This window comes from Mirounga leonina, unplaced genomic scaffold (genome assembly GCF_011800145.1).
Source record: "Mirounga leonina isolate KUSES-001 unplaced genomic scaffold, KU_Mleo_1.0 Mir_126, whole genome shotgun sequence".
NCBI classification, from domain to species: Eukaryota; Metazoa; Chordata; class Mammalia; order Carnivora; family Phocidae; genus Mirounga; species Mirounga leonina.
The window spans coordinates 21,743,563-21,756,614 of NW_023270314.1; the positions used below are offsets into that span (position 1 = coordinate 21,743,563).

General features: G+C 57.6%; 2 protein-coding genes across 4 annotated transcripts in view; one reads left to right on the forward strand and one right to left on the reverse strand.

Moving 5' to 3' along the window:
• Positions 1 to 6,897, forward strand: part of STAT6 (signal transducer and activator of transcription 6) — a 13,851-nt gene extending 6,954 nt beyond the window's left edge. Inside the window, exons 12-23 of one of the 2 annotated variants that reach the window (XM_035002333.1) lie at positions 48 to 170; positions 766 to 858; positions 1,212 to 1,418; positions 2,607 to 2,701; positions 2,797 to 2,933; positions 3,260 to 3,406; positions 3,622 to 3,685; positions 3,790 to 3,900; positions 4,088 to 4,171; positions 5,146 to 5,211; positions 5,303 to 5,431; positions 5,522 to 6,011. In XM_035002333.1, the coding sequence (XP_034858224.1) occupies positions 48 to 170; positions 766 to 858; positions 1,212 to 1,418; positions 2,607 to 2,701; positions 2,797 to 2,933; positions 3,260 to 3,406; positions 3,622 to 3,685; positions 3,790 to 3,900; positions 4,088 to 4,171; positions 5,146 to 5,211; positions 5,303 to 5,431; positions 5,522 to 5,711 (1,446 nt within the window). In that variant the 3' untranslated portion in view covers positions 5,712 to 6,011. Of the gene's footprint in view, positions 1 to 47; positions 171 to 765; positions 859 to 1,211; positions 1,419 to 2,606; positions 2,702 to 2,796; positions 2,934 to 3,259; positions 3,407 to 3,621; positions 3,686 to 3,789; positions 3,901 to 4,087; positions 4,172 to 5,145; positions 5,212 to 5,302; positions 5,432 to 5,521 lie in introns of both variants that reach the window. The other variant, XM_035002332.1, reaches the window with a different exon arrangement.
• On the reverse strand, positions 6,837 to 12,915 carry NAB2 (NGFI-A binding protein 2). Of its 2 annotated transcripts, XM_035002334.1 has the most exons (7): positions 12,591 to 12,913; positions 10,299 to 11,172; positions 9,729 to 9,862; positions 9,342 to 9,393; positions 9,116 to 9,248; positions 8,718 to 8,909; positions 6,837 to 7,707 (listed from the first exon to the last, which is right to left on the reverse strand). In XM_035002334.1, exons 1-7 carry the CDS (start codon positions 12,671 to 12,673, stop codon positions 7,598 to 7,600), a joined length of 1,578 nt encoding a protein of 525 aa, XP_034858225.1. In that variant the 5' UTR covers positions 12,674 to 12,913; the 3' UTR covers positions 6,837 to 7,597. The 2 variants fall into 2 exon arrangements, with proteins under 2 accessions (XP_034858225.1, XP_034858226.1); XM_035002335.1 differs by lacking the exon at positions 8,718 to 8,909 and having other exon boundaries at positions 12,591 to 12,915.
• Between the last annotated feature and the right edge of the window lie 137 nt (positions 12,916 to 13,052).

Genomic DNA, 13,052 nt, shown 5'->3' on the forward strand with positions numbered 1-13,052 from the left:
GACCCATCTCTATCCTCACCCCTGCTCTCCCTCCCCACCCCCTGCAGCTTCTGAAGAAAATCAAGCGCTGTGAGCGGAAGGGCACCGAGTCTGTCACTGAGGAGAAGTGTGCGGTCCTCTTCTCCACCAGCTTCACGCTTGGCCCCAACAAACTCCCCATCCAGCTCCAGGTGAACTGAGTCTCGGGCTGCCCACACTAGGACCCTGGCTCCCCTCCACGCCACACGCTGGGGCCCCGGATCCTCGCTCCTCATGAGAGCTCCATAGCCCGTGCGTCTGGGATTCATGGGCACTGGGGTCAGGGCGAGAGTGAGAGGAACAAGAGGGCACATGCCGGGGAGTGGTGGTGTGGCGGCCACTGGCACTTATTATACATTTCATGTAGACCAGGGTGCTGTTTTCAGTAACACACACACACACACACACAGAAATTTCACAATAACATTATGAGGTAAGTACTATTATCAGCCCCATTTTACAGGTGAGTCCATTGAGACACAGAGAGGTTGAGGAATTTGCCCAGGCCACACAGCTATGAAGCGTTGGCACTGGCATTTGGAACCCAGGGGTCTGGCCCTAAAGCATGGACTCATAACCACTTCTCTACGGTTAGGCCTTCATCGAGCTTCAGGAAGCATTCAGTAATACCCCGGGAGCTTTTATCTATGTTGCGTGAATGCAGTGGCTTCCCTGCATCCTCCGAGCCAGCCCCTTGAGGAAGCCCCTTGCTCCATAAGAAGATTCCCTTCTTCTCACCCTCGCCAGGCCCTGTCTCTGCCGCTGGTGGTCATTGTCCACGGCAACCAGGACAACAATGCCAAGGCCACCATCTTGTGGGATAATGCCTTCTCTGAGATGGTGAGGAAAGACCTGGAGTGGCAGTGGAGGGAAGGAGGGGAGGAACAGGGGCAAGGTGGGCTGTAACATGGGGAGAAGCCGGGGGCAGACATGTTCAAATGGGAGCGGCCATAACTCCTTCTTCCATCATACTCTCTAACCTCATGCTGACCTCTTTTCATGCCAGTCTTAAAAGCTATCATGTTGTAGCACCCTAAACTATTTTTGGAAAAGCACCATCTTTGTGAGTGAGCTCAGGGGGATAATGCCTGGGATGGGGAGCTTTGGGGAGGCGGGGGGAAGGATGAAGGCCCCTCCTGAGGAAGAATGAGGATGATAGCCTGAAGTGCCCTGTCCTTCCCGCTTCACCCCAGGACCGCGTGCCCTTTGTGGTAGCTGAGCGGGTGCCCTGGGAGAAGATGTGTGAAACTCTCAACCTCAAGTTCATGGCTGAAGTGGGGACCAATCGGGGGCTACTCCCAGAGCACTTCCTCTTCCTAGCCCAGAAGATCTTCAATGACAACAGCCTCAGCATTGAGGCCTTCCAGCACCGTTCTGTGTCCTGGTCACAGTTCAACAAGGTCATTCCCTGCTTTTTGGACCTCCCACCCCTAAACTCTTCATCCTTGAGGCACTCAGGGCCCTCCCAACCTCTGTGCAGAGACTCACTGCTGGAGTCTTCACAATGCCCCATCATGGCAATCAGGGAGGCCTCTGTCACAGCCCAGGCAGGAAAACCCTTCAGCCGGGTGGGTAAGTCCAGAGGGTGCATTCTCTGGCATCCCCCAGGTTTTGGACTGGAGGCCCTCTGTCCTCTCTCTTTACCAGCAACTTGCATGACTCATCCAGACTGTGTGTAAACACACGTCTGATTCAAAATGACTTTGACCCATTGGGGAAATATGTCCCATTGCAAAAACCAAGATGAAATCCCACAGGGACACACACAGTAATACCAGCTACCATGCGCTGACACTTTACTATATGTTTAGCACTTTATGTATGTTATCTATTTACCCCTCCCAACATCCCTTTGAGGAAGCTACTATTATTATCCCCATTTTACAGGCGAGGAACGTGATGCTCAGAGGGGTTAAGTAGTTTGTCCAACGCCTCACAGCAGGTGAGGCTGGGATAGAACTCCATTATTTCTTGCTCTTAGCTACCATATTTTACTGCCCCCAAAGTGAGGTGGCTCAGAACTGGATCTGTTACAAGAACAGGGGAGAAGATCTGGGTGACATGGTTGATGACCAGCTGGGTAAAAGCAGTCACGTACTGCTCTCTTAGCAAAAAAGAAAGGAAAGTCTGCATGACCAAAGGATGTATTAGCAAAGGGAGCAGGACACTCACACCTGGCAAGCTACCTTCTCTGGACTCCACTTCCACCAGGTCTAATCAAGGATGGGTGGAGGACAGTTGTTATGAGGGACTCTGGCCTGGACTTCCTGGGCTGCATCCCAGCTCTGCCTCTCACCAGCTGTGTAGACCTGGGCAAGTTACTTGACCTTTCTGGGCTTTCATTTCTTCATCTGTAAGATGGGATGCTTATAGGCTTGTAAAGATCAGATAAGTTAATTCATGGAAAGGGCTTGGAATACCACCTGGCACCTGGTAAATGACTGCCATTGTCACTGATGAGATCTCAGATCCAGTTTGGTCCTTCAGCCCTGTGATTCTGTTGTGTGGGCCCTCACAGCCCAGTGCCTGTCCTACAGGCCCTAGCTCTGACCCTCCTGTGTTCACACTAGCTCCCCCTTATTCCCCAGGAGATCCTGCTGGGTCGTGGCTTCACCTTTTGGCAGTGGTTTGATGGTGTCCTGGACCTCACCAAGCGCTGTCTCCGGAGCTACTGGTCAGATCGGTGAGTCCCTGCCCCAGTGGCCTGAGCAGTTGTACCTCTAGCTCCTTCTCCACAGCCAATGCCCCTACCCCCATCCTCTCCTTCATCCTGGCCAGGCTGATCATTGGCTTCATCAGCAAACAGTACGTCACTAGCCTTCTTCTCAACGAGCCTGATGGAACATTCCTCCTTCGCTTCAGCGACTCAGAGATTGGGGGCATCACCATTGCCCATGTCATCCGGGGCCAGGATGGTGAGGTCACCCCAGCCAGTCCTCTGTTTCTGTGCCTGTGCCCTCTGGGGTTTCTTCTGGGAAGGAAATGTCTTGGCCTTCCTTGATGCCAAGCCTGATCTTCAGGAAGTTCTTCCTTAGGTCCAACTTCTCTCCTCCCTTCTGCAGTCTACCTTCTCATTGTGAGCTCTGTAGTAACAGAGACTGGTGGGTCTCCCTCCTCCAGCACTCTCACCCTCACTCCTCTCCCCCTCGCCTTGGTAGATTGAGAGTGGGTCCTGTGGTGGGACTGGATCAGGGGGAGAATGTCTGGACGGAGGGGACTCATGGTCTCATTCCTATTGTAGGCTCCCCACAGATAGAGAACATCCAGCCATTCTCTGCCAAAGACCTATCCATTCGTTCACTGGGAGACCGAATCCGGGACCTTGCTCAGCTCAAAAACCTCTACCCCAAGAAACCCAAGGATGAAGCCTTCCGGAGCCACTACAAGCGTGAGCTGGAGCTCGCAGTTCTGAACCCTTCCTTTGCCCATCTCTTCCATACTCCCAGTTGCCCCTCTCCCTACACACTGTATGTCATCCCTGACTTCTCTCTCCATTTTTGAAGCCCATTCTCCTACTTGCCCATCAGCTATGCTCACCTTTTGCACGTCCCTTCCTCCCCAATCCTGGGGCACTCCATGGCTCTCCTTTCCTCCCCAAAACAGCTGAACAGATGGGTAAGGACGGCAGGGGTTACGTCCCAGCTACCATCAAGATGACTGTGGAAAGGTGAGTGTGGCGCTGTGGACAGTGGGCAGGCCTGGTACTACTTGCTGGAAGAAGCGGTGGCATCAGCCCTTGGTCAGTCACACGGACCTCCTTCCCTCCTCCAGGGACCAGCCACTTCCTACCCTGGAGCCCCAAATGCCTACCATGGTGCCCACTTATGATCTTGGAATGGCCGCTGATTCCTCCATGAATATGCAGCTCAGCCCAGACATGGTGTAAGGAGCTTGAGAGACAGGAATGGGAGTGGTCTGTGCAGACAGGTGTTTAGCACGGGCAGCTGGGAAAGCTGGGGCCGAAGTAGGGAATTTCCCTTTCCACGAGAGGGGTTCCCTATCTTGAGGCAGGAGGTGGGGGTGTCCAGGAGAACGGCTGGCGTCAGGGGGGTCTGCTTTCTCTCCCCAGGTCCCAGGTGTACCCACCGCACTCTCACTCCATCCCCCCGTACCAAGCCCTCTCCCGGGAAGATGCGTTGACAGCTTTCCCAGAGTAAGTGGAAGGGACAAGGATACCCACCTGCAAGGGGGATGGGCATTTGCATTTGTTAGGAGAGGCTCCACCATAAGAAAGGGGCAGCAAAAGGCTAGCACTCTTTTGTCTCTTCTCTCCACTCCACTGAGAGGTTAGTGGTTAAGTTCCAGACTTAGCCAGGTTCAAATTCCAGCTCTGCCACTTACTGACTTTGGGCAAGTTGCTTCATTCTGGTGCCTCATCTGTAGAATGGGGAATATTGATAATAACGCTAATAATAACTTCCTCAGGGGATTATTGTGAAGGTTAATTGAGTTAGTAATACCTGCAAAGCTCATAGCAGGAGCTATGTTAAGAATTAATATTACCTCGCCTGCCCTTGAAATCCACTGTCATAAATTTATCTGTTGTCTGGATTTTTATTTATTCATCTGTTTTGGCCTTGAAGTGGCCTAGACATTTTTCTTCCCCAAGTAACACTCATATAATAACTGCAGGTGCTTATTAACTCTTAGACAAGCCACAACATCTCCCCTCCCGGGAGTTGAGGTAGGGTGGAGACTGGGGAGGCTTAGAACCACCAGAGTCTGGAGAAACATTAGAAATTAGCGAATTCAGGGGTGCCTGGGTGGCTCAGTGGGTTAAGCATCCAACACTTGGCACAAGACCCCCCTCCCCAACTTCAGCAGTTGTATTGTCATCCTCCTGCTTAGCACTTAGCAGGGATTCTGCTTCTCTCCCCCTCCCTCTGCTCCTCCCCCTCCCAAATAAATAAAGAGATTAGCTAGTTCAGCCCTTCTCTACTGCCCCAGCCCAATCCCCAACACATACACATTTTATAGATGAGAAGACTGAGCCCACGGCTTACCCAAGACTATGCAGTCAGGGAAAGGAGCTGGAAATTGTTTCCTCATTCAATGACCTTGACTTTGCAACACTGTGCCCTTGTTTAGCCTTCCTTTCTCTGACTGTACCCTCCTTCCTGTTTCCAGATCTCACCTGCAGATACCCCCCAACCTGAACCAGATCAACCTGCCCTTTGACCAACCTCACCCTCAGTGAGTGACAGCACCCCTCCTGATCCCATGCTCCCCATTCATTCCCAGCCTTATCGCACCCCAGTCTTATGGACTTTTCTGGTCTTGGCAGGGGCCTGCTCCCATGCCCATCTCAGGAGCATGCTGTATCCACTCCTGAGCCCCTGCTCTGCTCAGATGTGACCATGGCAGAAGACAGCTGCATGAGCCAGTCGGTGGGAGGGTTCCCTCAGGGCACCTGGTGAGTGGCAGCCTGGGGGTGTTGGCTGGGCGGGGGCTGGAGGAGTGGGTGCCATACCTACTCTACTGCTTCTCCCCTTCCTCCTTGCAGGGTTGGTGAAGACATGTTCCCACCCTTGTTGCCTCCTACTGAACAGGACCTCACCAAGCTTCTCCTGGAGGGGCAAGGGGAATCAGGGGGAGGGTCCTTGGGCACCCAGCCTCTCTTGCAACCCTCTCACTATGGGCAGTCTGGGATCTCACTGTCCCACCTGGACCTAAGGGCCAACCCTAGTTGGTGATCCAGCTGGAAGGGGAGCCCAGAAAGACCGCTATTCTACCCCCACGGACCTGCTCTGGACACCTGCCCATGCTCCTGCCAAGCAGCAGATGGGGAGAGTGTCCTCCTATCCCCACCTACTCCCTGGTCAGGAGGAAAAGACTGCCAGGAAAATGCACAGTGGGTGGAGCCTATCCACTCCTTTCCTCCTACCACACACCCCTGTCCTCCCCCTTCCAATGCTGGAAGGGAAATTCAGGTTCCAAAGTGAGACACGCCCCAACACGCCTGCACATGCAGCACACACACACACACACACACAGAGCTCTCCCTGGAAGATGGGCCTGAGCAGGAAAGGGGCTCGGCAAGAGCACAGCTTAGGGCACGGAGGACTTAACCGCCCACCTCGAGCCAGAGCCCAGGACACACATGTAGAAATACGCAGACACACGCACACATTTGTACAAGAGGCTGGGGACTGAGGGCTGGGCTCGGGTCCCAGCCCTGGGGGGATGGAACAGCAGTTCAGGAGGCCCTGGGTGCGACGTGGGGAATCTGTACACCTGGGTTACTGATGTGGGTTATGCCCAGATTAAAAAACAAATTTCAAACAGCCCCAAATTCCTGTCCGTCGGATGGCGGCTCTTGGTTATGTGTAGAGACTACAGAAGTACAAGGTCTGTTTCGTGTGCAGCTGTGCGAAAATGTGCCTACCCGAGACGTGTGACTATCCAGACGTCACACACATTCGTTGTTATGGCCCCCCAAAAACATGTATCCATCTGATCTTGCCTACGTGACAACCGAAGTTTGGAAGTATGAAAACACCGTACCAAAGACACCAGCGAATGTGCCAACTTCTCTGATGCATGCTAACCCCAAAGTACTCAGCTTTCGTATGACCGTGGCCCCAGTGGGTCTGTGTGGCTGTGACCTCTGTATGTGGCTCTAGCTTTGGTGGCTCAACCCCGCCAATCCTGCCCAGAGGCCGGGGGTGAGTCTGGGACCCAGGCCCAGGTGTGTGGTCCTCTGAGTGAATTAGGGGGCCTGACCTGCTGCTGCTTTTCTCTTTCCCCATCCACTGCCGGCTTCCCTCCACTCCCCCAGCCCCATGCCACCCTTTCTCCCTCCTGGGGGTCATCGATCCTAAGCCATAAAATAAATTTTATTCCAAAATAACAAAATAAATAATCTACTGTACACGATCTGAAAAGAAAGACGCTCTAACTGCTCAGACAGGTGCTGCGGTCCAGCCCCCAGCCGAGGGAGACCCTGAGTCCGACCCAGGCCTCCTGATGGGCCGGTCGAGGGGACCCCACATCCACCCTCCCCTCCACCCCCAGAGAGGGCAGGAGGGAAAAAGTTGCTGAGGACTTGGGGGGAAAGATGGGGATAGGTGGGCAAACTGCAGCACTTGTTAAATTAAAGAAACAAACTAGAAGCACAAAAATGGGGGAGCAGAGGGGAGGAGCAGGTCCAGTGTTCCCAGGCCCCCAGTTCTGGGGGGAAACGTTGCCATTTTTAGCTGTTGGACCTTACCAGGGAAGTCCCCTTTTCCCCCATGTCCAAACTGAATCCAACTGCTCATACCACTGGTTCAAGCTACAGAGAATGGGAGTGTGTTGTGTAAGGGAGGGGGAAACCCCAAATACCCTGGAGACAGAGTCCTTGCCCCCTTGCTCTAGGCAAGGGTGAAGGGGCACCACGCACCCTCCTTGTGTCCTCTTGCCAGGCCCCTGCTCGTTATTGCTTGAAGCCCCATAGTTCTACGCCCATGGAGCAGGTGGGGAGGCAGGAGAAGGGCAGCGGGAGGATCCAGGGTTGTGACTAGATGCCAGGGATGGGGAATGTCAGAGTCTATGTGAGCCAGAAGTCCAAGTCCTGGGTCTGAGGACACCAGTGCACCCCTCACTGCCGGCTGGCCTCAGCCTCCACTTTGACACTGCTCCTGCGACCTTCCACCAGAGCAGGATGGGGTCCCGGGGCCGGGCATCGGTCCAGTAGCCCTTCCTCGAACTCTGTGGGGAGAAGGCGGAGGTTAGGAGGCCGTGGGGTGGCCGATGCAGAGAGGTGGCCGGACAGGAGGCAGAGGTAGAGAAGACTGCACAGATGAGCTGGATTTGAATTGCTGCCTCCTGCCCGCTACATGTTTACAGGTGTGTCGGGGGGGAGGGGTTCCATACCCAAGTGTGTATGCCCCCCCTCCCCCTTCTGGCTGTGTGTAGCGCTCTCTCTGTATATGTCTCTCTCCTTCTCTGTCTCTCCCGCCTCCGTTCTGCTGGAATTTCTGGTTCTGTCAGGAGCTGTGGGGGTGGCTTGGCTCTGACCTCTCCCCCTCCCCCCCTTCCCAGACTCTGCCGCCCCCACTCATCCCTGGCCCCCTCCCAGGCCCCACCTACCCTACCATGCCCCTCCAGTTTCTTAGAAGCCAAATCAGGGGGAACACAGGAAGCCAGCCTCCCAGCTCCTCCCCCAAGAAGAGCCCCCCCTTCCAGTCCCCACCCCCACTTCCCACCCACGCACAGTTTAAAAATACCAAGCCAGGGTTGGTGGCTTTGTCTGCTGCATCACTCTCAGCCCAGCCGCTCTGGCCCTCTGGCGGACTATGCCCTTCCCCCATCCACACACAAAGCATCCCCCTTTGGGCTCCTCTACTTCCCAGCTACGCAACCCCACCCTGACTCCTAGCCTACCCGACCCTTCTGCCTTGGTGGCAGCTCTATCCCTGTTGCCCTTCTTGGTGACCCTCGTTCCCGTTCCCCTGGTCCCCCATTCTCTGTCCCCTTGTTCACCGCAGCGCCCCCTCATAGATCTCCATTAGGATCAGACCCTCCCCAGTGGGAATAAACCTGCAGGACCCTCCTTTCCTCAACCCAAGGCCTGGATGGCTGGAGCCCCACCGTCCTACCGCCTGCCCTCTCCGGTGACTACATCCCTCTTCCTCCCCCCCCCGGCCCCAGGACACCAGGATTGCTGGGTGGGGCCTGGGTGGCAGGGGTGCTTGGGGACGCCACTGCTGCTGCCTCACCTGCGAGAGGCGGCTTCGCAGGCACACAGGGGCTGAGGCGGCCCACGCGGTCGTGGGAGACGAGGCGGGCTAGCCGCAGCCCCTCGTCCATCAGTGTCTGCTGCAGGATGTGGCGGCTCCACAGCCCATGGGCTGGCAACGCCAGAGGCAGGTCAGCAGGGGGCGGCGTCAGCCTTGGGCATGACCCCACAGCTGTGGGCATGGGCATGGATCAGGTCAGGGGCTACAGTCAACGGAACCCCCACCCTCAACCACAAAGCAGACCCGTAAGGCCCAGGCCCCTTTGCCCCCATCCAGCCAGGCCTCCCAACCCTGTTCCAGGCACTTGCCTCCTGGCTCCTTCCTCCCACCTACTCCACCCCCACAGCGAGAAGAAAAGTATTCTGATGCACACTCACCCTGCAAGTGTCCATCAAGACTCTCCCCAGACAGGCTGGCGCTGTCTTCCTCCAGGCTGGGGCGGTATGGGGGTGCATAGGACTCAGGGCCTGGGGGAGGCTGCTGGAGTTCAGAATGACTTTGCTCTCCAACCTGTGGATGCCCCAAATGGGGAAATGAGGACCTAGCAAGGGAGGGGGTTGAGAGAGGCTGCACTAATCCCCTGCATCCACCCTAGAAACCTACCTCCTGTTTTAACTTCTTCAGTGGAGGGCCTCCCAGTTCCTCGGGGTGAAGCCTGCGAAGATGAGAGCAGTAAGGAAGGTGAAGCTGGGGAGGGACGCACGACGGGCAGAGCACAGAATCTGGGGAGGAGCTATGCATTATTTCAAGACTAGAAAGAAGCTGGCTGAACAGGAATCTCTAACTCTGGTACTGTTGTTGTGGGTGAGCAGACAGAACCTGAGATGGATAGGAGGAGGGACCAGACCCAGACAAGTGGGCCTGGCGAAAAGCAGGACATGCACGTGGGTAGGAAGCAAGCCTAGATGCACCTGAACGGAAGATTACGCCCATGACCCAGCTCCTTGGCAGGATTCTAATCTAGGAAGGACCTGGAGAAAGGAGTCTCACCTGGAGCCCTTCAAGGAGGACAGGTAGGTGCTCTCTCGGGCCACTTGGCGTGACAGGGAAAAGAGCTCCACCCTCCGCAGTAAGAGCGTGTTGTCCCTCATGCAGAACTGGGCAGCAGCTTCATTGATGGTCAGCTGTGGAGAGGGCCACCGGAGCGGTCAGAATCCTCAGTTCCCACTGCCTTGCCCAGACCTCCTCACACCCTTCGTCATCAGACAAACAAAGCCCATCCATCAGATGCTTACTTAGGATTTGATACTATGCAGCCTTCTGAAGGAGGAAGACAGAGGTTAGCATCCCCGGCTTCCTAGGAACGCCTGGAGCCCCCACCACCTGAGCGGTCCTGAGCGGCACAGCGCGGGACGCTGGGCTCTGGCCTGTACCTCTGCTTCCCCCTCAGCCGAGGAGGGGAGCACTGCAGAGGCTGGGGCTGGGCTGTGTGGGGGCGACTGGGGCGTGGGGTCCTGACCGAGGGGCAGTGAGACAGACCTGGGGAGTGTGAACATTCTCCAAGGTGAGTAGGTTAAGGCCTCGCAGCCAAGTGCAATACTAGGAGAATGGGGTCCTCACCTCATGCAGGCTGAGCTGCTTGCCCTCCCGCCGCTTGGAGTCAAAGCGGCCATAAATGATGCTGTATTTGCGGATCTCCTCCTCCTTCTGGCTGTCGTTATCGTCCATCTCAAAGATATGCCCCACGCTCCGAGCCAGCTTCTTGTTCAGCTTCAGCAGGGATGTCACCTCCCCAGCATCCCCCCTGGGGAAGCTCCGGAAGATCCTCTCCACACTCTCCACCACCATGCGTACCATCTCTGGTTCCAGTCGATCCGGACCACCCCCAGCCCCAGCTGCTGCCAGCCCCCCAGCCCCAGTTCCCTCAGGGACTCCTCCCCCTGCAGGTGGGGAGAAGGGGGGTGAGCCTGCCTCCTCTTCTCCTCCCGCCCCAACGTCGGACTCTGGAGTGCTCCGTCCTGGCCAGATCCGGGGGTCTCCTGCCCCAGGTCCCCCAGGCAGTGGTGACAACTTCTCTCCAAGTTCAAGGGGGCTCTTGGGGCTAAAACTGCGGGCACTGCCTGCCTTTTCCCCTGGGCTGCTGTGCCCATTGCTCATGCTTCCTTTCCGGGTGCCTGCAGTCTCGGAGATCTTGAAAAGTGGGATACTGGAGACAGGCACGGCAGGCACTGGCTGGCTGAAGAGCCCTGGATTGGTGGCCCATTCTCTCAGTGCCTTCTGCAGGCGTCGGACGTGGAGGGGCTTGGTGGCCATGCCCACGAGAGCCATGATCTCCAGGAACTCCTCCTCACCAGCCTCACACAGTTGCTGCACGTCGTCCCCTCCCTGCTGGATGAAGGTCTCGTAGTAGGAAAGGAGATTGGCGCGCTGCAGGACCCGGTAGAGCTGCAGCTCCCCCAGTGTCCGAGGCAGTGCCATGGCTCGGGCACTGGGCCTGGAAAGGAGGAGTGCAGGACAGAGAAAGGAAGGCAGTCAGTCTGGGTCCCCCTGCTGGGTACCAACCCACACTCGCCATTGTCATCTCTTTCCTGCCGGCTTCTCTTCCCCTCCTCTGAACGCGCTCGCTGCCCAGTACCCCAGCCTGAACACAGACTAGGAGAACTAGGCATTACCCGGACGCATAAACACACCAGTGCCATCCCAGACGGGCCGCAAGTGCCAAAAGGCAGCCCATTCTCTCTGCTGAAGTCAAAGGCTCTTCACCACCATTCTCAGCTTTTACTTTTCTGGCCTGGGGCAAGAAGACCTTGAGCACTGCGGCCAGCCAGCACACCCACCCGTGGGATGGCTGGGCCTCCTCCTCCCGCAGCACGGTCTTCACCCTCCGCCCTCAACACCCAGCAGTCTCAGCATTACTCAAGGTGACTTTCTACACTGAGGTGCACGTAGGACCCCCTGTCCTCCCCACAGTGGACGCCTGGGACCACTGCTGGCCAGTTTCACTCCCTGGTGCTGTCCTACCCAGGCGGTTGCAACGGAGGGGTGTGGCCCTTTCCCACTGGGCAAGCCAGGTGGACCCCTGCTCTGCTCAGCTCCTCTGAGCTGTTCCGGAGGACCTCCCCTCTCCTCCCGACTGCCCAGTGCCCCTTAGTTGGCCCCTCTCCCAGCAGTGACCTTCCCCACCTGCTGGGTAGGTAGACCGATCCCTTCAGCTCAGGCGCAAGGAGGGAGGAGTGCCTCGATTGTTCTGCTCTGGGGCCTGTTCCGCCCCCACACACTCCCACAGTGGCAGCGGCAGTGGGCGAAACCCACCTACCTCCTCTCCCTCATTTTCCACCCACACCTCCAAAGTGGAGCGGAGGAGCGGCTCAAGGCCTCTTGAGGGAGGGGCTGCACCCCGAAACTCCCCTCCCCGTGCCGTAAATAAAGCTACAGAAAAGAGAAGGGACGCCTAAGGCATGCCCTGCTTCTCCAAAGCCCTGCTGATGCTCTCCCTTGGCTCCGAGGCGCCGGCTTCTCCCGGACCCTGGGGCTCGCGTACTTCGTACCAACGGAAGACTGAACCAGCACAGCAGCCCTCCCCCAGCCCTGTTACCAGCCAGAGCTCCAGGGCTTCCCCTGGCGTTTGGGGGCCCCCACATTCTTTGCAAGGGGTTCACATGCCAGATCACGCCGGCAGAGTAAACGGGGGATGGAGAATTAGGTACTACTCTTTCATATCCAGCTTCAACCGCTCCGTACCTGCTCCCAGGGCCCCCTAATTCGAAGACGCACCCCCTTTTCAATCAGTCTCCACCCCCCACCCCCGTCCCGCTTCCCCTCGTTCTCTCCTCGACCTCCGCCCTCCGGACCCCTTGCCTGAGTCCAGCTCCACCCATCTCCACTCCCCGCCGCTTCCTTCTGCCCACTAACTTGGGTCTGGGCTGCGGGGTCCGGCGGGCGCAGTCCCCTCCGCCCGGCGGCTGCTCGGCTGTGGGGGAGGGCGCTCTGTGCATGGACGGCCGGAGGCCACAGGGGCTGCCCCTCTCGGTGCCCAGCGCTCGGCGCCTGGCGCGCGCTGCCGTGTCCGCCGCTGGCCGGGCTCCGTCCCTCCCTCCACGTCTCCTCTCTCCGAGCCTCCGCGCCTCTGTCTGTGCCTCTGCCCCCCCCTCCCCGGCTGCGCTCGCCGCCTCTCCGCGCCGACGCCCCCGCAGGACGCACGGGGAGCGAGGCCCGGCGCTGCGCTGGCTGCCGGGCGGGCGGAGGGCGTGGGCAGTGCCGGGGGCGGGGGCCGGGGGCGGGGGGCGGGCGCCCGGGCCTCGGGGCCGGCGGTGGAGGCGCCGCGGCACAGCGTCGGAGAGAGGCGGAGACTGGGGGGAGGGGGCGTGGAGCGGG